Source organism: Lottia gigantea, assembly GCF_000327385.1.
Source record: "Lottia gigantea unplaced genomic scaffold LOTGIsca_13, whole genome shotgun sequence".
Lineage (NCBI taxonomy): Eukaryota > Metazoa > Mollusca > Gastropoda > Lottiidae > Lottia > Lottia gigantea.
In genome coordinates this window covers 3,292,953-3,315,728 of record NW_008707425.1, presented here as the reverse complement: position 1 = coordinate 3,315,728, position 22,776 = coordinate 3,292,953, and the positions used below count along the sequence as shown (strand labels likewise).

The following is a 22,776-nucleotide window of genomic DNA, read 5'->3' as shown; positions in this document are numbered from 1 at the left end:
AGACAAAAAATCTCCAGTCAGTTGTTTCCCACCATATCAATAATCACATGCAGATCATGCAATTGAAAGGAAAATGAATCCAACTGGATGATGGTCAAAGTGTAAAGTAGAACAAACAATTATAAGTGTGTCCATTGTCAAAAATATTGCACAATGGTAATGCTAGATTTCGTTTTGCAAGAAAAACTATCAAAGTGCTTCATAAAATGCATAATTTTCCATAGAAAACTATCAATAGGAATCAGAAAAGCTAAGAAATACTAGTAGTCTTGCACTCTATGAAATGTTGCCAAAGCTGTAAGCCAAACTATCAAAAATCTAATACTGATGCTAAAAGCTACAAGCTGGAACTGTAAGTACAATGCTATTTTTCTATAATCTGAACGAAGGTAAAAAGAAATACATCAAGTTTTCAACTGAAATAGAATTTCTAATCTAACTGTTTAATGATTGATTTCAATCAAGAATAAAATATTAAGTATAAAATACTCCAAATTTCAAAAGGCAATTTTTGCATGGAAAAAGCTTTTTTTGTTTTTTTCCTCTCCTTGTTGGGCATTAGTTCAATAAAAGAGGAGAAATAAACTATGTACTTTTGTCATTATTTTGTTTGACAAGGAATTCTAGGAGTTACTTGATATAATAATTATTAGTTAGTTGTTATAAATATGTAAATCATGTGATGAAATTATTAATAATATAAAATATTAGATCCCTAAATCCTTTAACCCCTGAGTGTAAATGAAATATAATCTCATATACCCTGAACTCCAAATAATAAAAGTAAAAGCATAATATGACGGTAACGTTGTAGCGGTGTATATCGGCTGCTCGGGTATATATTGCGTTAGTGTGTGGCTGCTAGGGTTAACCTAATAACTAAAAAAAAAATAGATTTCCCCCCCAAAATGCTGTATACTGTATTTTATTTCAATCCCAGCAGTAACAACAGTTTATTATCAATAAAGTAAAAACAAACCAGATATACATTCTGAAAAGTGATATTGGGAGCCAAATTAGTTCTGGCTATGATACTTATACTTTGAATTTTCAATAAGATACATAGGCCTTTATGTTTTAGTGAGAGTTCATAACATGTGAAAGAAGGAATGTAACCATGCTTTAAAGAACAGTGAATTCCCAAAAGTAAGCTACCAAATATAAAACCCTTGTTGACAAACTGTACAAAAAGCAAGCAATACATGCAGGATCGTGACCAATGAAAATGGTTCTACCTGTATCTCTAGTGGTTTCTATCAACATTCAGAAACATCAGAATTTGACTAGCATGAAAATAGAAATGATTAAAGTTAAGAGAATAAAGAGAATGGTGACATGACATGATACCCACTGAAAGATTTAGATATATTTTTTTTTCTACTTTGTAATACTTTTGCAATACCACCCCTAAAAATTTGTTGTGTATGTTAAACCAAAGGGCAAAGGATGCTGTTTTTTAATAAGGGAAAATGCAATTGCTTTTTAAACGAAACTGAATATGTTCTGTCAGATAGGATATTCTCCCATATCCAGTCTTTGAACATCATACTGATTTAGATTGGTAAAAGTTTCTGTTGGAAGCATAAAAGAATAGATGGTATTGATGGATTATCATTTTGCATATATTATCCTTCTTCTTGCATTTCATTAAAGTATAAAATTGATAATAAAAAAGCAAATCTATTCTTTTTTGTTTTCCATTCGTAAAATATTGTAAAAGTGTTCAAAATGTGGATTTCATAATCATCACAGAGACTTTTTTTACCTATTCATATTGACAACAAGTTACCACTTTGTTGAACTTGACACCTCCATTGTAGGTATGTAATTGTCAATCATGATTTATAATGAAGTATGATGAAAATAATGATATTAAACCAATTACAACATCAATAATTAAATGTTAGAATGTGCTGGTTTAAATGATTTGAAACTCACATGTGAAGTCATTGTGGAGGTTTAGAACTTTAAACCAATCAACTATTTGTAAGTGAATACCTATACAAACTGCCCTCAATCTAACATAAACAAATTTGCTCAATCTTAAATTTCATTTATATCATCTGCACAACCCCAAAAAACACTACAGACTTTTACACTGTTTTATTTCCTGAACTTGTTGTCTGTAGTAACAAGATGGATCTTTTATCAAAAACTCAAAAATGAAAATAACATATATCCATAAATAGTTTTTCGTCATACTTTTCTGCACCAAATTGGGATAAAGAAAAGAGGCAACACTATACAGTGTGCAATGAGAAATTTTGTCAAAACAGAGGAGTAGCCTACTCTTTTTTGATTCCAACCGTTAAAGGGTCTTTAACATTCACAGTCTATAGCACATGAAGATCAATAACCAGAACAGGTACAGACATCTGTTCAGAAGTAAACTAAGTTAAAATTGAGCAAGTTTTGGTTAGTTTGACAGCAGCATGTATGTGTGAAATATAAGTTCTATGATAGTAAGATTAATGATAAGATGAGCTAGAAGAGTACCTGAACATAGATGGCAGGAGGAATAAAAACTGACAGCTGCTGCAACAAAATAAATGGATGGTGAAGATAAATGGATGAATGAAATATGAATGAATAAAAGATTTTTGTACAAATTCTTTTCTTTACATTACAATTTGGGTTATTAAACTGTACAAAATTAAAAATAAACACATTAATTCTTTGAAAACAAAAGATATGAAGCAAATGAACTTAAACTTGACAAAATGATCTCTGAAAAACAATCAATGATGTGACTCACCTGTGAACTTGAAGATGTTGAAACTGGACGTAAAGTTTTGGGTAGAGGTATCGTTTCCAACACAGATGGTGTTTTTTTATCCACTTCCTGTTTTGAATCTTGCGTAAAGGAGGAGTGTTTAGTTAAAACTGGGCTGGATGAAGAATTACTGTTTCTATGTTTACTCAATTGATCTATTAACTTGGTGAAAGAATTGCTACGTTTTAATGAGCCTTTTCGTATCACTTTTTCACTAGAATCACTATCTGTTGTACTATCACTATCTATAGAAGGTCGCTTGGAATATTTTGATTTTGTTAATAACATGTCTCTGCATGATTGAAGTTTAGCTTTGATGGAAGCCATATTAGATGTGCTGTCCTTTGAATCCACTTTCACGCTATCAAAAGAATGAGCCTTGGGAATCAAAGATTTCTGTTTTGATGCTTTTGGTTTAATGTCTAAGCTACTACTTCGCTGTGGTACTGGGGGTGGTGATTTCACAGATCTAAGAGATGATGTTCGGACAAATGGTTGAGGTGGAATGTCTTTGGCCACAGTATCAAAAGATGAACTGCGACTCAATTTGAGAGAACCTGTTCGTACAAAATTTTCAAAAGAGCCAACGCGAGGTAAAGATTCTAAAAGTTTATTGAGTTTGTCAGACACAGTAGCAGGTGATTCTGCAACGGTTCCTGTCACTGGGTAAAATTCACCATCAAACGAAGCAGGAGGTTCTGCAGTTTTTGAAGCACTTTCATCGGAATGTTTGGAATCCATAGAATGACCTTTGTCAAAAAGAAGCTCTTTAGCTTTCTGAAGAGAACCAATATCCACAGATGAGGAACGTTTATGTCGAAACATTTTTCGTCTTTGTTTGACCATTGACAGGTGGCACTATAGGTATTTCTTCCTCTGGGGAAGTATTGCTTGTTGGGGGTGGGGGAATAATCAGTTTTGAGAAATCCTCCTCTAATAAATTAGAAGCACTACTATCTGTCCAATCTTTAGATAGAGTATTATTATTGTCACTATCTTGAGGAACTAATGATGAGTTTACTGAAGAACTAGTATCAGAGGCAGGTGGTGGTCGTACTATTAATCTAGCTATAAAATCATCAATATTATTATTATCTATAAGATTAGGACTAGGTTCACAACTTATTGATCTATTCAGTTTGTTATAAGATGAGTTGGTGATAGGTGGAGAGTTACCTGTCCCTGAAATAAAATATACCACAATTATTAACATCAAACCACACATATTTCATATCTCTTTATTTGTGGTGAGTTGAAACAGTAATCAGCTACTTATATTACATAAAAAAAACAACATTCAAGAGATTTATATCAAATGATAGTATAATGTTTTGTTTCTCTGAACAAATATTGATTTTTGCAAAAAAAAAGGTTGTACAATTTTGCTCTCAGAATGTAATTATGTAAACATACCTAATTTACCAGTATTACTATTAAAAGAGCTATTAGCTGATAACATAGTAAAATCTATCATACTTTCTTCATCTGATGATATAGGTGGTGGTATTAATGTTAAATCTGAAGATAAAAATATAAACTCAATTACAACAATCAGAAACCACATAATATTAAATTTTTTTTATTAAAGAAATGAGTAGTTATCTTACTGAAGGAGCATTTGATAATAAATAATGTCTTATGATTAAATGGTATTATATTTTTCCTCTTAATGCCAAATGACTCGGCTTACTCTTTTAACTGCCCAATATTTTTCAGAGAATTGACAATTCGTGGTGCCTTTTTTCTAAAATATGTGGTTTAAACTAAGGGGATTTAGGCAGTGAGTGTGATTGAATCAAATCTTTGGTGATAATCTTTTTTACTTTATCTTCATATTGTGGCATCATTATAATTTTTTTGAAATTCAATATTAATCCATGAGCAAAATGTGCAATCACATTTCACGTCTTTCTAAAAATATAGCTTGCCAAGCAAGGTAACATACGTCCACTAAAAGCTGTCAGAAATAAGAACAGTCTTTTTTGACTTAAATCGAAAAATCATCAAATTAGGACTTTACCAAGATCTCATCATTATAAATGATCACACAGAATGTCATTAAACTCGGATGAAAACTGTAGTCTCTATTGTGCTCACAAATTTTGACGCATTTTTACTAAATCAAGGGCAATGATTTCATAAATATAAAATATCATTTAATATTTCATTTAAATCAGATGAAAACTGTAGTCTCACGAATAAAGTTTGAAGTCAAAGGCAATAACTTGAAACGCATAAAAAATTTCCATGTGGGCTAATACCAATATTTGATGTAGATTCTCACGAGGTTCTTAAGAACAAACATGCATTTTTTATTGTTTACAAATGATCACCAATATTAATTAAAACCATGGTTGAATTTTATAAATCTAATGGTTAATGGTGTACAGAAATTGTAAAAAGATAATTAAGAGACATTGCTACAAACCAGCAAGCTCTGTGAAAGTTATCTCAGCCAAAAAAAATTTATTGACTGACAATTAATGTATTATTTCCAGATAATGTTTACTAACCTATTATATCAGGGTCCAGATAAACTCCTTGAGGTTCTAGAAGATTAACATCAGGATTATCTATAGTATCAGATACAGGTAGTCCCATAGAGGCAGCAAAATCTTCTACATTCATATCAGTACCTGGTGGTACATCTGGACTGTGTAAACCAAAACTGTGGAAATTATCTAAAATGTGAAACAGTGATTTGATTAAGAACATCTTCAAAATACTTCGTTTATTTAGTCTTTGTCATTTTCTAACATTTTATATTCTGTATGAATTTCACTTTTTATTTCAATTAAATTATAACAATAATTCCAGGTTTAGATGGGATTTTGAAAAAGTGTTTCGTTACTTTCACCAAAAATATGTCTTGTTGCCATAAATCTATCTTCATGGTTTCCAACATGTGGTTATTGCACCTTTTCAAAGGATAAATCGCTAACCTAATGGAAGAGATGGTTGAACATGACTAAATCTTGGTTTAGCTGGACTATCTTGTGGAGTACCCCAACTATCTGTATCATCACTTTCTACATCAAAACCATTTCTCAGATCACCATTTTGTAATGTAGTACTAGATATCAGTGGCTTACGTTCAATGTCTATACCTGAACCACTATCAGTATCAGATGGTGCTTCATCAGACCTCAGAGCAAGGCTAGAATTCTCTAAGTAGGAATGATCATTGGTAAGGATGGATGGTTTCTTGTCAGAAGTTGACCCATTGACCAACATATGACTAGAGTTGCCTTTAAAGGTAGTAAATGTATGATCATTATGTGAGGTATTGGTACTACTAGTATCAGAACTATCATCATGACCATTGGCACCAAATGATGTTACACTCTCTTCATAGCTACTACCATTTAATTTAGGTGATGGTAGAGGTGAAATCTCTATGTCTGCCTTTGTGCTTATTAATAATTCTTCTTCTGGTTTCTATGAACATGAAAAGCAAAATAAAATTTGAAATTTTTTGGATCACAAAATATAGAGCTAATAGATTCATATTCAGTTTACATTAATGTGTACAATTGCTCAATATAAAGCAAAGCAGGTGTATTCTATCAAAATCTATTCTTTGTGTCCAAAATGGTGCTAGAGAAGTCAAAATATGACAAGCTTTGTTCCAAATGTTGGAATTCAAGACAGAACTGGATTAATTTATAGAAATATATTTCTGGTGCAAAAATACTTGTCCAACATAAGTAGGTCATGTAAATGTATACTAAACAAGATAGCATTCAAAATTAATGGTTAAGAACATGCAATTTTTACCCCAAAAAATTTAACTATGATTAAAACTATAAATCTAGTCACCATATGACCGTATTTACCTATATCTTATTTCTTACTTGGAAGGATGTTATGCAGAATGGCGCAAAAAGAGAGCAATCACTTGTCATATAGATATAGTATATAGATTGTAAAGAGGTTTTCTAAATATTTTTATGTGTATTGGTGACACTGATATAATTAATTTGCACCATTCCAATTTTCAGTCAGACGTTGATTGGTCCCTACAATTTCACTAAAACTAAGCATTTTATGAGATCACTAATAGCAATTTTATGTCATAAAACATATTATGCGATTGGTGACATCATCAAATACTTTTGCAGTAGAATTATAGGAACCATAGATGTCTGATTGAAAATTGGAATAGTGCAAATTGATGCTATCAGTGTCTCCGATATACATACATTTTTTAGAAATCCTTTTAAGGGAAAAGTGCGTTTATTGATAGTTGTGTAACATCGAATAGAAAATTAATTATTTTGCTGTTTTTTATGAAATTTGCTGATGGATAATATATTTCAATCGCTAAAGCTCAGGAAATATGGAATCCGATAACTCATTTATAAATTCTATATGATATAAGCACTTGTTTTTCTGCCTTTTATAACATAAATAACAGAAAAATAATTAATTTTCTATCTGTTCTTCAGCTAAAAACACCATACAAATACAATTTCTACATAGCTTAGCTTACCTTTATTTCTACTTTTGGCATAAAATCTTTATTTTCTACATAATCTGGTGGAGATTTAGATAAATCTACTAATCTCTCATTGTCAGACTTAATCTCACCAGATTCTCCTGGATATATAACTTCAGATACTAAATCTTCAGGATAAGCCCAAGGTGCTGATACTACACGATGTATGTTACTGTAGGCTAATACTGTAACAAACAATATGATATGAAAATACATCAATATATATCATAGCATTTCCTTCAAATTTTCAATAAATTTCACATACTAAGCCATATTACATAAGTAAAGTTACAAATGGCAGAAATTTATCATTAGTTTATATCAGTATATAACATTAATTGTTTAATTGTATATTTAAACTACATATAATATCGCTTTCAAGATCTATTGTTGCTTTTTCTCACATAATTTTTTTTTCATACCAATTCATTGACTGTATCTATAATGTTCTGATCAAAGTTATAGGCTTATCTAAATAACTTAGTCATAAATCCAGTATTAATATATATCGAATTATATCTAATATAATTATAGGGTGGTGTATTTACTTGGCACGGTTTATTTCCAGAACATCAAAGTGAAAATTTTGTGCAAAAATTCTTCAGAATTATATGTATTATGCATATTCAATGGGACAGATGTAACATTTTTTTGTCCAATCATACTTTAGTCTTTAGTTACAATCAGTAATAGTGCTCACAGTTCAATTTGAGCCCACCGGTAAGTATTCAGAATTATCCGCGTTCGAATTTTTAAGATACTGTGTGATATATAGAAAAGACATATATAGAAATAGTGAGTAAAATTCCTAGTTTGAAGTATTTTAAAAGAAATTCTGCGATTTTTGTACATTTCTTGTTCTTCTGAAGACTATATACATATATTCAAGACAAAAATCACCCCCTAAAATGGCACGCCTGTCCCTTTAAGTAGATTTAAAATGTCAATGAAAGTTGTGAAAAAAATTCAATTAATACAAAAATTTAATATTCAGGGACCATTCATATAAAAACTACAAACAACTTGAAGTTTAGAATAATTTGTTTTTAAATTGGAAAATTCTAACTTGGACAAAAACAATTTAATGACATTGGGTTCAATAAATTGCACAGTAAAATAAATTCTCAATATTTGGATAAAATGTAATGGAAGTATTCTAAATTTGATTTTGCCAATTCATTTAATCATTGTGTGTTTATGTCAATGTTTTTCATGTAATAACTATCTGAGTGTGTTTTTATAATTTGATATAAGTAATGCAAATTTGAAAAAATTGAAGGAATTAAAATTTTTAAAAAGCATGGAACAGCTTTACATTTTAAAACACAAATGTAATTTCAACTATAACAAACCCAACATTAAACGTAAGTCAATAAATAATCATTACTTGTGAGCAGATATCACTACTAAACAATCATTAATAGAACATATTGGGAGAAAGAAGCATTAAATACATTAATGTCTTGCAAGGGTTTATTTCTTGTTTTAAAATATCTATAGTTTTACATATTGATTAGAGCCATATCATTTGAAGTGGGGTCAACTTTATTTCCTCTGGCTTGATTACTCTTCTCACACAACAGAAACAACCTTGACCTTGAAGTTGACCCAAGTGTCAGACGTCAGATTTGTACAAGATTTATCACAGTGATATTAATATGTGATGTTGTGAAGTAAGTTTCTTCTCAAGTTGGTTGATTAGAAATCTGATCAATATATATCAAACAAACTAATCAGAGAATTTGTGGATGAAAGCAGACAGAAATTACCATTAAGATTTCTTACTTGAAAGCTCTCTCTGATAAAAGAACTAATCTTAGAACTGCTGAAAAATTGAAACTCACAGCCTAATTGGCAAACTGAGACTAAGAACAGCATCCACACATGCAAAGTTATATCCATTATGAGAACCATTCCATTACTGCCTCCCTCAGATAGTTATTTTTTTCAATGTAAAAGTGGCTATTTGGAAAGACTATATATGTTGACCAATGTTATACACAACTCTACACATGAAAAAAGAAAGCTGACTCTTATATTTTCAGAAATTTTACCAAGAGAAATAATACTATTTAAAGATTAGTCACTCATATTAACATATCTACCTTTTTTTAACCTTTGCTCCTTACTTTACTTAGTGACCCTGGTCAGTGCTTTTATGCTCTTACTCCTCAAGACACCTGATACCACTTTTCATTATGAAATACATACTCACTTATGATTCCTTACATGTAAATTTCATAAATTGCTAACAATGTATTACTAAACTGTTATTTTGGATTTGGACTTAATTGGATTTTTGATTTTTAATTAAACCACAATATGGAAAAGTGATTAATGAAAGCATCCAACTATTAATAATCATCTCAATGCAAGAAATGCATGAAATTTAATCCAATATTGTTTGATCGTCTTAAATAAATATTCATAAACAACATAACAAGTATGTAGCAAGGATATGGTTTTAATACTTTTAATTACTCTTATAAAATTAACTAATTTCTACTAGACAACAATCATATCATCTAACACTGATCTCTCTTTGAACAGTTAACATCAAATTAATTAATACTTATAAATTAGAATGAGTTATTAATTAACTTTGTTTGTCTAGGTAAGATTTGTAATGAGTCCAGGTTGCTTTAGTCTGAGTTGTCACATAATTCGTCTGCCAGGTCTTGGACTAGGTTCAACTGATTCAAAAAACTCTTTATTGTACATGGGTCAGAATTAGGCTCAATACAGAAGGACATGGTCCTGTCTAACATTCAGCTCAAAGGGACAAAATAAATAATGAATGAATCAAACAAGAAAAAAATACCCAGTACTTAGATGGATATTGTGTTCATAATTATAAACATTGTATAAGTGATAAACATATATTGTGTATCTATATTCAAAATGTCTACTTGTATCCTATTTATATATATAATATATTTTTGCAATTTTTCTGCAAATAATAATGATTGATGTAACTGAATCCTTATTTGAACTATTTGTTGTATTTACAACCTCTTTCACAAACTGATGTAAAGATTATAATAGAAATATAAAAACAGAAGCATGTTTCAGTTTTTCTATATCACTCTTCAATTGATGTATTAAGCACTATTTTAACAGTGAACATATTTGATTATTGTCTGATAATATGTAAGTGTAAGTGTACAAACAGTACAGCACTGAATAAATAAAATACATACCATCGGGATCTGAGGTATTCTTGCCTTGTGTTCTCTCTACTATATTACTATCATTATTAACAAATATCTTATAATAACCTTCCACCATACATACAAAATTCTGAGCATCTTCTGTTAATAATCCTAAACTTATAGTCTGTGTACCCTAAAATATCATCATTACATATCATATCTATCCAAGAAATTGCTACAATATGTTACAAATAAGTGGGAAATAGTGCCTCTTATCTGAATTTATTTTTTACATCTTTCAAAGAAGTGATTGTTTATCTACAAAAGGTTGTATCTTTTCAGTTGATTTTACATCTTCTCTGGGAAATGTTTGATCTCATTACCACACCATTTTCACAAGCCATAATATTTTCATCAATATGGTATCTACCTGATAATCATTTCATTTTCAATTTTCTTTTCTTTTTTTTTTCAAAGAAAATTTTCTTTGAGAAACTAAAAATAATGTTTTGCTTTTAAATAAATGCAGATTAGATCAGACAATTTGTCCAATTTATATATACATATATCAAGACTACAAATAAATATATAATACTTACAAATATTGGATCATCTTTTGTATTAATATCAACTCTCTGCATATTATCTCCTTCTTTAGTCACTGTTATTGTACCAATTTGATCAAAATCAGCCAACAATCCCATCTAATAATAAATAATTCAATAAAATTATTCACTGGGGTTATTGCCAGTTTTTGTCTGGGTGCATCTATCTATTTAAAATCTACATACAATCTTTGACCCAACAGAAATATATCTTAACTCATATAATTTGTCCTTAGTGCTATAGAAGGCTCTATTGGATTAGACCAATGCGTATCAGAACTATTTTTGTGGAATATTTTAACTCATACATATGTACAGGTCAAGAAAAAAAATCTGGAGATTTGCCTTGAAAAATCAGGAGATTTGATGAAAAGTCGTTTGATTTTTCCAAAGCATGTAAATTCATGATTTTGAAACTCCAAATTGATTATTTATTTTTTTAAATAAGCCTAAAAGCCTTTTAAATTAATTAAATTAATCATAGGCCTACATGACACAGTTAACTTAGTTAAAATTAACAAATCTATAATAGGGATAGGCTTACTCAGGCAAAATAATTCTATAGTGCCTGATATTTCAAATTAAGGGGCCCAACAAAATTTAATATTGTCATTCTTCAGTATTGATTGAATCAAAAATAATGTCAAGGTGAAATGAAAACAAGAAAGCATTTAAATGGTACCAGTAGGCCTACATCATACATATTTAGTAAATAATATGTACTGGCAATGTTACTTTTTCCAAAGGTGTAATTCATGACATCTAAAATATCTCCAGTCCAATCATTAAATACTTTTCCTGCAACACTCTCACGAAGTATTGAACTGAATTTACCACTTCCATTTTGACATTCTTCAGAATGGAAAGACTTGCATTAAGTAAACCCGTTATGCAGGTAATAAATGAATGTTTACAGGCTACAGTAAAATTACAAAAAACATTTTATGACAGGAAGTTTGAGTTTACATAAGAATTAGACATCCAGTTGCGTATGATAATCTACCGATAATAAGAATGATAGTAATGATAGATATTTTGTTGATTTATGGTAGAGAATTTGAACATTGAAAACGGTAGGTCCTGTGAAATTTGGTCAAGAAAAAAACAAAAAATTGGTAGAATTAGGTATCTTAGTGAACATCATGCAAAAGCGGTAGAAACCTGACAACATCTGTAGATTACACATGTATGTTTTAACTGAACTAAATGCTGAAAACTGAAACAAAATCCTTGACCAACTAAGCATCAATAATATCAGCAAACTGGATCAAGTGTTATACACCACAGTCTATAGTACAATCAGCTAAAACATTAAAATCTTATTTTCGTTTGCAAAGTTACGTGGTTGTTTTTGGCTCTCAACCCCCTCAATAGTCAGGATCCTTTAAGAACCTACATGTTTTGGTCTTGGTACGCCTTTGGTAAATCAAATTTTTCAACCACTGTTAAAGATAGTTAAAATATTTCAAGACTCTTGGCACTAACTAATATGTTTCAACTGATGTACCTGTATCCATTTATATAGTAAGAAAGTAATCTTACCTGGTATGTTTTAATATTAGTTACAACACTAACTCCAGATTTAGGTCCTACTAATACCATAGCTTCACTTTTCTTATCCTACAATAAATATGTCACATATTCTAGACAAAGTGTGATACAAGTTACATCTTTTCAACATGTCTGATCACATTGTCACTAAAAACAAGCTACAATTATCTCTCAATCTATTATAGTAATAAAGGTATTCTGTTACTTTTTCTCCTTCCATATCAAAAATTCCAAATTTAAGTTCATAAAATTTATTTTCTATGTGAGTAGCCATAATGAATATGAAAATCAACATCTGATGGTACATTTAATCTAACAATAATTTTTGTCTTTTCTTGTACAAAGCACAAAATCACTTCACTTCACAATTACTTCACCCAGTTTCCCCCTGTTAGTGATGCAGGTAAGATTGGCTGACATGATAAATGTGTCTAGTTTATCGGATGGGACAATAAACAGAGGCCCTGTGTGCTACAGACTGTGCACATTAAAGATCACTCGACAGTTGGAAATAAAAAAAGGGGCAGGCTAATGCCGCTGTCCTGGCAAAATTTCTCTCATTGCACCCTGCACTGCTATTGAAGAGTAATAAGAACAATATGTAAGATAAAGCAATTTGACAATAAGCAACAGCAATAGTGTTACAAGTCTACTCACCAATAATGTAACCATAAAAACTCGACTACCAAATGTCTTTAATTCACTGACTATTTTCATATAATGTAATTTAGCTTGTAATGCTGTAAGGTTTTTCTGACCAGGGGCAGCTAAACTTTGATTTTGTTTTAAATATTGACTTAACATCTTTCTTAAATCTTTTCCTTTCATATATTCTAATAAACTACCAGGCACAAATTTATCAAATCCAAATTCTTTTCTAAAAAATAAAACAATGATATGAACAGACAAGGAAAGCAATCAGTATCATTTGCAAAGCAAGATAATATACACTAACACAGCAGCTTTGAAAGATGTGTTAAATCCAATTTTTTTTTTCTGACCTAGGACATTGTAAAACCAACATGACTATATATGAATTGTGCATGTTGAATATTTTTGACTATTGCTCTCCCTCAAGTGATGGTGAACATTTCTGTAAGATCATTTACTAACACGAGTTAAATAGAGTTTAATTTTCTTGAATATAATGGGGTTTGCAAACGCTGACCTACTCATTCCTCAAACCTTCTTCGCTTAACCAAAAAACTATAAACACAAAAATTACAATACTTACTCAATAGTTTTAATGGATATTTTACCAGCCATGTTATTAGTCATAGCATGTTGTTGTATTTGTAGAGCTGCTAAACGTAAGGTAGTATCATATTTTAATTCTGAGGCAAATCTTTCATTGACAATATCATTACAACACTGGAAATAAAGCAATTACATTGAGAAATAAGAAGGAAACCACTTTTACAAGAATAACTAACTAAGATAATAATGAGGAAAAATGACTTGTTCAAGGTAAACAGACACTCTGACTGAGATTAAAACCTACAACCATCATCTGTTCGAAGCAACCAAGCAAATCACCTTATGGAAACTTTCCCATGATCTGAACTGGCTGTACTTCGGGACCTGATGAAATTGATTCTGAAAATTTAGCATATCAGATACAGAAGATTGAGTTTAACATTATAGAATACAGAAATTAGAAATAGAATTTCATTATATCCATGCTAGTAAAAGATTTCTGTTTGTTCATGTGAGTCAGTTTTAGAACTGTAATATCAATGTTATTAATATTATATTAAGTCAATAAAGAAATTAATGATATTTATGTTAGTCAATGACAGACTGTGTTTCAATGGGAAATTAATTAGATAAGTCTAGAAAAAACAAGAAAAACTAAAAAAAACCTAAATCTTACCTGAAGATAAAAATATTCAAAAGCTATTGAATCTTCTTTTAATAAATCATAAGCATCTCTTGGTACAAATGTTACTCGATATAAACATCTAAAATGGCGGGCACCAGGTCGTGCTGCTATCTATAAATAGAGTTGTGAGAAAATAAGATTGCAATAATAGCCAGTGACATGTAAACAAATTTTTAATAAAATGGAATAATAGAATGTAACTTACATCTATCAAAGTTTCTTCATCCTGTAATAAGGTCATTTTGCCCGCTGTATTATTTTTCATATTTTGTAAAACTAAACTAAAGAATTGTGTACAGGTTATATTTAACTTTTCATGAAGTGATGACATCACATCCTGTAAAAAAATATAAAAAGACATTCCATAATAAAGAAATATTAATTAAGAGAACTGATGCTAAGAATACTTATTATTATTCAGGTTAATTGTAGATTATCTGTGCACTTTTTATGCTCAAAATTAACTATCTTTAACTCTACCCTGTTTTAGAAAATATCTACTCATTATTTGTGACCTTGGCCAGTGCTTTACATAGCCTATGTTTTTATTCTTAATAGTTTACATTTGAAAGTAAGGTATATGGGTAGCTGAAATTATATTTCATTACTGAACAATTAAGTGGCCATATAACTTTATTGATGAAATATAACAGATTAAATGAATTTCATATTGAAAGTTCAGGTTACTATAAATTGATAGTCTCAGATATTTTGGGTTCAAGGTTTTAGTTTCAAGAATTTCTTTACAATTCATTAGTAGCCATTCTACAGCTGGAAATTTGAAGACAATATTCTGTGCTTGAAGCAAAATTGTAATAATTGATTCAATTAGTGATCAATAATAAGAGTAAATTGAACAATTTTTGATGTCTGCTGTCTAGATATAGTTGTCTCAAATTTCATCTTTCAATTTCCTCTATTTAAGAACAAAAATCTGCTAATAATGTATTGCCAAACTGTTTTATTATTTCATTCATCTAAAAACATTTTGGTGGTAAATGCCTTCAAAACGAACAGAGCTCCACTTGCACGAAATATACCTAAGCAGCCAGTCAATATTTTTCAGCATCTATAGCTTAGAGCTATCTTTTCAGGAGTGTTCTAAATCTTCAAATTAGACGATGTAGATATTAAGAATGATGGTTTATCTGCATTTCCTCTGGAAACTTTTTAAATCAGTCAACACTTTCAAAAGTATGTTTATTTTCAATAATTGATCAAAATTTCAAGTTGAAAAGGATTTCAAATTTTAAGGATAAAAACTAGGTTTATGTTTAACAGAATAAATAGAAAAATTATATAATGAAGCTAGTCATTAGTCTTATAATCTATATAGATCAGACTTTCTATTATCAGATCTGATTTTCAAGCTATAAAAGATGATAATTGACAGTATAAAATGGGGAATATTTATATTATAATCTGTAAGATGAGCAGAAATAGAGATTATTGTCAAGAAGTTTACCCAGGAATATATTGATAGAAATATTATATGAAAAGTTATTAAGGTTATCTTAATTTTAACTATAATGTTAGACAACAATAATCTTGAGTAAAATTTTCCGCGTCTCTAATTCAAAATCAAGATTATTACGTTGTGTTCAAATTTTAAACATGAAATCAGTTTGATATTTTGTAAGCAATTTTTTCTTCGTGCTTTCTTCGTGTTCTACACTCATGACGAGACAAGACTCCACAAAGCATCAACATAATAACATATTAAACAGCAATTAAAAATTCAGCTGTGTTATCTGTGTTAAATTCTTCAAGTTTTGGACTTGACACGAGTGATGATATAAAAAACTAAAGCCTATGAGAATTATTTATAAGCCATTTTGTCTGGAGTTAATGACCAGAACCAACTCTATACTCAATAGTTTTTAATCATAGGGTGTATTCTTTTAGACCTCTCTGTCGAATCTGCACAGAGTATTCAATAGAAAAGAGTCAGACATAACCAAAGAAATTAAAAATGGCAACTTTTTTTACATTATGCAATCCTCCCTCAGGCCTGTTTTTTTCAAATTTTTCAAATGTAAAAATTAATGAGTAAAAAGTTTTATATTATCAACCATGGTATCATATTGATGAAATATAGTTTTACATTGTCAGAAACATGCTCTGAAAACTGATTCATACAATCTGTTAGGAAATAATACTTATTGTATGTAAATTTGCTCTGTGTCAATCTAACCAGTTTCTACAGTGGCAAAAAATACACATTCATCTATGTGGAAGGCTGAAACATATTTGCACCTCCAAAATACATGTAGGTGTAATCTTACTAACACGAGAAAAATGGCACAGGAAGATGTAACAAACACTTGCATTTGCACAATTATACAAACAATATACCCCAGTGAGTATCTTGCCACATAAGGGCTTATTGACTATTATTAACACTATTATTTTATATTTTATTCATATCAAAACAATATAAATTCAAATAATAAATCATATGAACACTTTGGAGTTTGCAACTAAAAAGTTCTTCCAAACAGATATTTGATCAAACTTCTACTTACCCCAACTGTTGTTTTATTATCATATTTGAAAGACTTGGTTTGTCCATTTTCTAGAAAAACTTTCAGGACATTTGGCATGAAAGGCACATAGCTTTCTTGTATGGACGGCTGAAAAGGCAAACCATCAAATTTAATGTTTTATATATATAGTAAGGAGATATGTGTTTGTGTAGACCTACAAATGAATTTTGATTTGTGTGATTATTTTCAGAATGAGAATTCAGTTTTATAGTTTTAACATACAGCTAGTAACTTTCACTGCAGAATACTCATGGTACAAATATTTTACAGGATTTATGGGTAAATGTGAACTAAGGAATGAACGGTAAGACTTATAAGAAGTGATGTCATCTAGTTTATTTGACCATTAAAATTAAACAATGGAGTTTTACATCCTATGTTTCTGCAGCTAATTGACCATTATAGATCCGGATAAATTCATTCAAACTGCTTACGGATATAGCAGTCCATTTTATGCATAACGGTAGCTAAAATTGAGCTTGATATATATAAATATTCCCATATGTTACTAGAGAATGTATTCACATCAGAAATGTCATCTGCAGAAGATTGATTTCATTCATTATAATGAAATAGAAATGATTTTAAATTCCTTTTCCAATTTCAAGTAAAGAACATCAGTGAAGTAGAAGTAATTGTAACTCAAGCAGAAATATGATCTTCTTCAAATCATCACTGATAATATAATACTGATATTGGATTGAAACTTGAAGAGGAAGCAAATATTATGTGAAATAAAATGAATCTGTAATGTTACTTGATTATTACTGGAAGTTACTATTTAAAACAATAGGTGCTTTGTGAACCCTTGCTATACAAAGGACAGTCAACATCTAACCCTTGACGGTTTGCTGACATTTTTGGTCAAACTAACAATGGTAAAAATAATGGAAATAACTCTTATTTCTGTGAATACAATATACATACTGGATAAAAGGTTACTTGCAGAAACTGACTTGTATGTCCATGATATAATGGTATAAAGATGATGATCACCATAAAAAATACCTCTGACAACAAAAGTACAATGACCATTCCTTCCAAATTTATATCCTAATACAGATTTCACTTTGTGCCATACAACAGATTTCTCTTTGAGTTTTAAATTGATTAAAAAAAAATTTTCAAAAACTTAATCCCAAATGGATTGAATGTGAAAATTCTAAACATGGGAATGAAAAGACTTACAGTTAAAACATGGTTACCATTCACCATGACTGATTCAGCAAACCGAACACGAGAGGGATTGCTTTTTAATTTAGCTTTCTTGGCTGCAGTCAGTAACGCTGACTTGATAGAGGACTGAAAAATAGATCAGAAAATAATGAAAAGTGTAAGAGATAGTCTTCAAAATAGAAACCCCAGAAAATCAATAACCATTTAATAGTTTTTCCTCAAAATTTGTGGACTGGTTAAATTTACGTTTGGTTCGCATGAATGCAGGATAAAGCTATATACCAATAGACTCGTCAAACATAAATACTCTCTAACAAATTGAGCCACTATTTATCAAACACTTGTGTTTAGGAAAGCAAATTCCACAAAAACTTCGGATATTTTTCTATTTTCCATTAACCTTTGACAAAGATTGATGTAAATTAATTCTCTTGCATTGACAAAAAACCTCATTAATTTGATGATCATCAATCTAAAATCTCAACATGTTTTTAGAAAATCAAGAAGCTTTTTTGGCATGTTGTTTTACTCTTCTGAATCAACTTTTAACAGGTTAATACATGATCAAAAAGATCCATTTACTTATTATATTCTCTATAGAATTATCAGGATTTCCATAAACATTTCAACTACATTAGAGTTCAAACTATTTAAATTCATACAACAATGTGTATTTTAGATCTTGATGTTAGTTTACATTTTTTCTGTGGTGGTTCATTCATGATCTGTTGGATTCAATTCATTAAAACAAATATTTTAACATATTTGTGCAATATTATGCATGTTTTTTTTTGCATTTTCATGAAATAGAAAAAAATCCTGAAACTTTTAACCTGCATTCAAGGAGCAATCTAAATCTTTGAGCAAAATCTTTGTTTCAATAACTTTCTATCTGCATTTGAAGTGACAAAAAAGGGGAAACATTCAATTTTAAAAATGCAGAGAAAGAAAGCTTAAAAAAATGGACACCTGAAAGAACAATTATTTGAAATTTTGCCATCACAGAGGACTGCACACCAAATCTGTAAATCAATAACATAAAACACTTGATTGTGTATACTGACACATTTATAGGTAAAATTGATAGCTTTGATTTTGAACATAAATATTTGGCAGTACAGTAACAATCACCAGTATTAAATATTCAACCTTCAGTCATTTGAACTCTTTGGGTGATAAAAATCAATTTCACCAAGTTTTATCAAGATCAAAAATCTAGATATAAAAATTTTGAATTATAGAGTGTTAACAAGGTAAAAATTTGAATGCACTTTCAAAAACAAGGGTAGTAACTCATATTTAATATTTTTCAATTCTTTTGATTTTCAACAGGGTTCATCCTTGCATACATGTGTAATCAGGTTTCTACGGCTTTTGCATGATGTTCACCACTCTACCGATGAGATACCTAATTCTACTAATTTTTTGTTTTTTTCCTGACCAAATTTTCACGGGACCTACTGTTTTGAATGTCCAAATTCTCTACCATAAATCAACAAAATATCTATCATCACTTGTATCTTAATTGCCGGTAACACGCGTTAATCACATCACGTAATAATATCATTTTTGCCTGATAAATTAATCTCCCAATTAAGATGGTAATTGGATCTATTTTCACCGGATAATATGTATTTTAAGCCCGCATGACACACTTTTTATAAGACCATCCGGTAGATTCTATTTTCTATTTTACGGTAGCCCTACTTTTACTAAAAAAAGAAATCTTGAAGTCTTCTCAGTATTTTATACTGTTAATCTGTGAGGTCTATAATAGGCCTATATAACATAGACATCATTTCAGAATTATTTTTCATTATTGGTAGATTATCAAACGAGACTGGATGTCTAATTCTTATGTAAACTCCAACTTCGTTTCATAAAATCGTTTTGTAATTTTACTGTAGCATGTAAACATTCGTTTATTACCTGCATAACTGGCTTACTGATGATCCTTGGGTTATTATAAACAACTTCACCAAGATTCTTCAAAATCTGTCAAGATTCGTGCCTTCTAGAGTGTTTACATTAACTTATATTAAATACCGGTATTTGTTCTGATTTTTAATAGGTTTCATCCTAAGGCGATTACACCAAGTTTCGTCAAATTATGATGCATATTCACCAATATATCTCCCAGCACTAGTATACAAAAATATTGTAAATTACTTACATTATCTGAATATGGTTGACACACTGTCAAAACTATGGACTGTTTACAAGCTCTGAAAAAAAACCATATCAAAATTACAAATTTTTTATGTGTCAAAGATTGACATGCTAGTTTGTAGTCATCTGTTATTTCTCAGATTTCATAACATAACTAACACAGAAATCAATTCAACACATGAAGGTTCTGCCATATAAGGGTTTTAACTGTTTGTTTGGGGGAAAAAAATCAAATATATTTCATAGCTACTAAGCCCTAAACCTGTAAAATACTAGAGTTTCTATCCGATTAAGCACTTGTGGACCTACACTTAGACTATGTACATTGTATATTGATCAAACAAATTTAAACGAGACGCTGCTACGATGAACAATGATCTGACAAAACATTTCATTTTGTGATGAATTGTAATTTTTAACTACAAAATCAAAATGGCATTACTTGATTCATACCATTTCCTGCAAGGTTCCCTGGAGAATGAAATGGATCAAGTAGCTCTATCTTGATTTTGCAGGAAAAATTACAATTCATCACAAACAAATCACAATGTTACAGCCAAAAAGTCCTTGTCTGAGATCGCTGTAAATATCGTTTACGAGCTTTGAAATCCTTCAAAAATAAAATGGTGGAAGGCCTCACATCAATAAACTTTTATTTTTAGAACTCAAACTTTCTAGTCATGGAATCCATAATTACTAGTTGTGAAAACTAAAATTTCTAGTCATGGAATCCATAATTACTAGTTGTGAAAACTAAAATTTCTAGTCATGGAATCCATAATTACTAGTTGTGAAAACTAAAATTTCTAGTCATGGAATCCATAATTACTAGTTGTGAAACTAAAATTTCTAGTTGTGGAATCCATAATTACTAGTTGTGAAAACTAAAATTTCTAGTCATGGAATCCATGATTACTAGTTGTGAAAACTAAAATTTCTAGTCATGAAATCCATGATTACTAGTTGTGAAAACTAAAATTTCTAGTCATGGAATCCATGATTACTAGTTGTGAAAAACTAAAATTTCTAGTTGTGGAATCCATAATTACTAGTTGTGAAAACTAAAATTTCTAATCATGGAATCCATAATTTCTAGTTGTGAAATCTGAAACTTGTGCAAAATATATTCATAAAAATATTTTTTTTGGTGTGCCTACAAGGCTATAATGTTTTTTCAAGCTTTTTTTCTACTAAACAAGTCCACTACTTGAGTCTTGAAATGTTTTGAATCTTGCAGTGTAATCTCAAGAGGTGACTCACAACCTTAAGAGATATTTAAAAAAATTGTTTTCAAAAGCAGAAGAGTCTGTTAAGTTTATTTGATAATTCACATGGCGCTTATAAGACTTCATGACTGCTTCTGGGGAAGGGATTGAACTCAAAATCTTAATGTTAACACAAATCTCAACAGACAAGAATTAACTTCCATCAGCACTTGTTGACATAAAATAATCTAAATGTCACCACCTCTTTAAACAAAGAGAACACTAGAAGGGTTTTATTTCAACAAGAGTTCAGCCATGATTAGAATTTCAAGAGAACTTGAAAGAATTCATGTGCATGATTTGTCCTCAAGAAAACTCGGATAATGTTAAGAAAAATGTCTTTGTGGCTTTCATCTTGAAATGAAATTCTTTGTTGTGTTTTCTTGCTAAAATTAGAATGTAATAGTCTTGTAACCTACAGCTAGAAATATCAGAGAAGAAATAAGTGATTATAACAGCCATGTGTCATACTTTGATAACTATTTCTGATACATTATCAATGTGACTGCTTACACCTGGTTAAAGACATAATCTACACAAACTTCTTGTCTTGGTACATGATGAAAATAACTGATATACTGGATGTTGGATTTGAAAATCTTTAATTGAAGTCTAGAACACTGCAGTTTTCATCAATATTTGAGTGGTATACTTCAATGAGAATGTCCACTTGTTAACAAATTAAAAAATTAAAACCTTTTAAAACAAAAATGAATTCACAACCAACCTTTTCCTAGACCAGAAAGACTTCATCATAGTGACAGTAAATCAAGCACATCTTTAAAACACACTGAACAGACAGACATATTTTTTGGCTGTGTATGAAAATAAGAGGATTCAGTTTGTAATGTCAATAAAATGGCCGTATCATGTAAACGCTATATGTTTTTATTTCTTGTGAAAGTTTTCAGAAGTTTCTAAAGGTGGATAAAAAAAGTTTTGTGTGTAATTGAAGACAAGAGATTGATGAAGGCTTTACATGTATATGTTTTGGCAACCAGATCACATTTTTGACCCACCTCCAAATTTACACATACAATTTTCCTTACATTTCTGTTCTTTCTCCACAAACTACATCTTTTCAAGATATGAAAGCAAGAATCTTTGATCAATTTCCAAAATTTGAATCTTTTCTGGTATTCCAACTTTATATAATCTC

General features: G+C 30.1%; 1 protein-coding gene across 1 annotated transcript; it reads right to left on the bottom strand.

Moving 5' to 3' along the window:
* Positions 1–13,809: 13,809 nt before the first annotated feature.
* LOTGIDRAFT_111314 (hypothetical protein) lies at positions 13,810–17,064 on the bottom strand (the record flags this gene model as incomplete). Its single annotated transcript, XM_009049052.1, has 4 exons — positions 13,810–13,950; positions 14,453–14,572; positions 14,667–14,798; positions 16,987–17,064. 4 exons carry the CDS (start codon positions 17,062–17,064, stop codon positions 13,810–13,812), a joined length of 471 nt encoding a protein of 156 aa, XP_009047300.1.
* Positions 17,065–22,776: the final 5,712 nt, after the last annotated feature.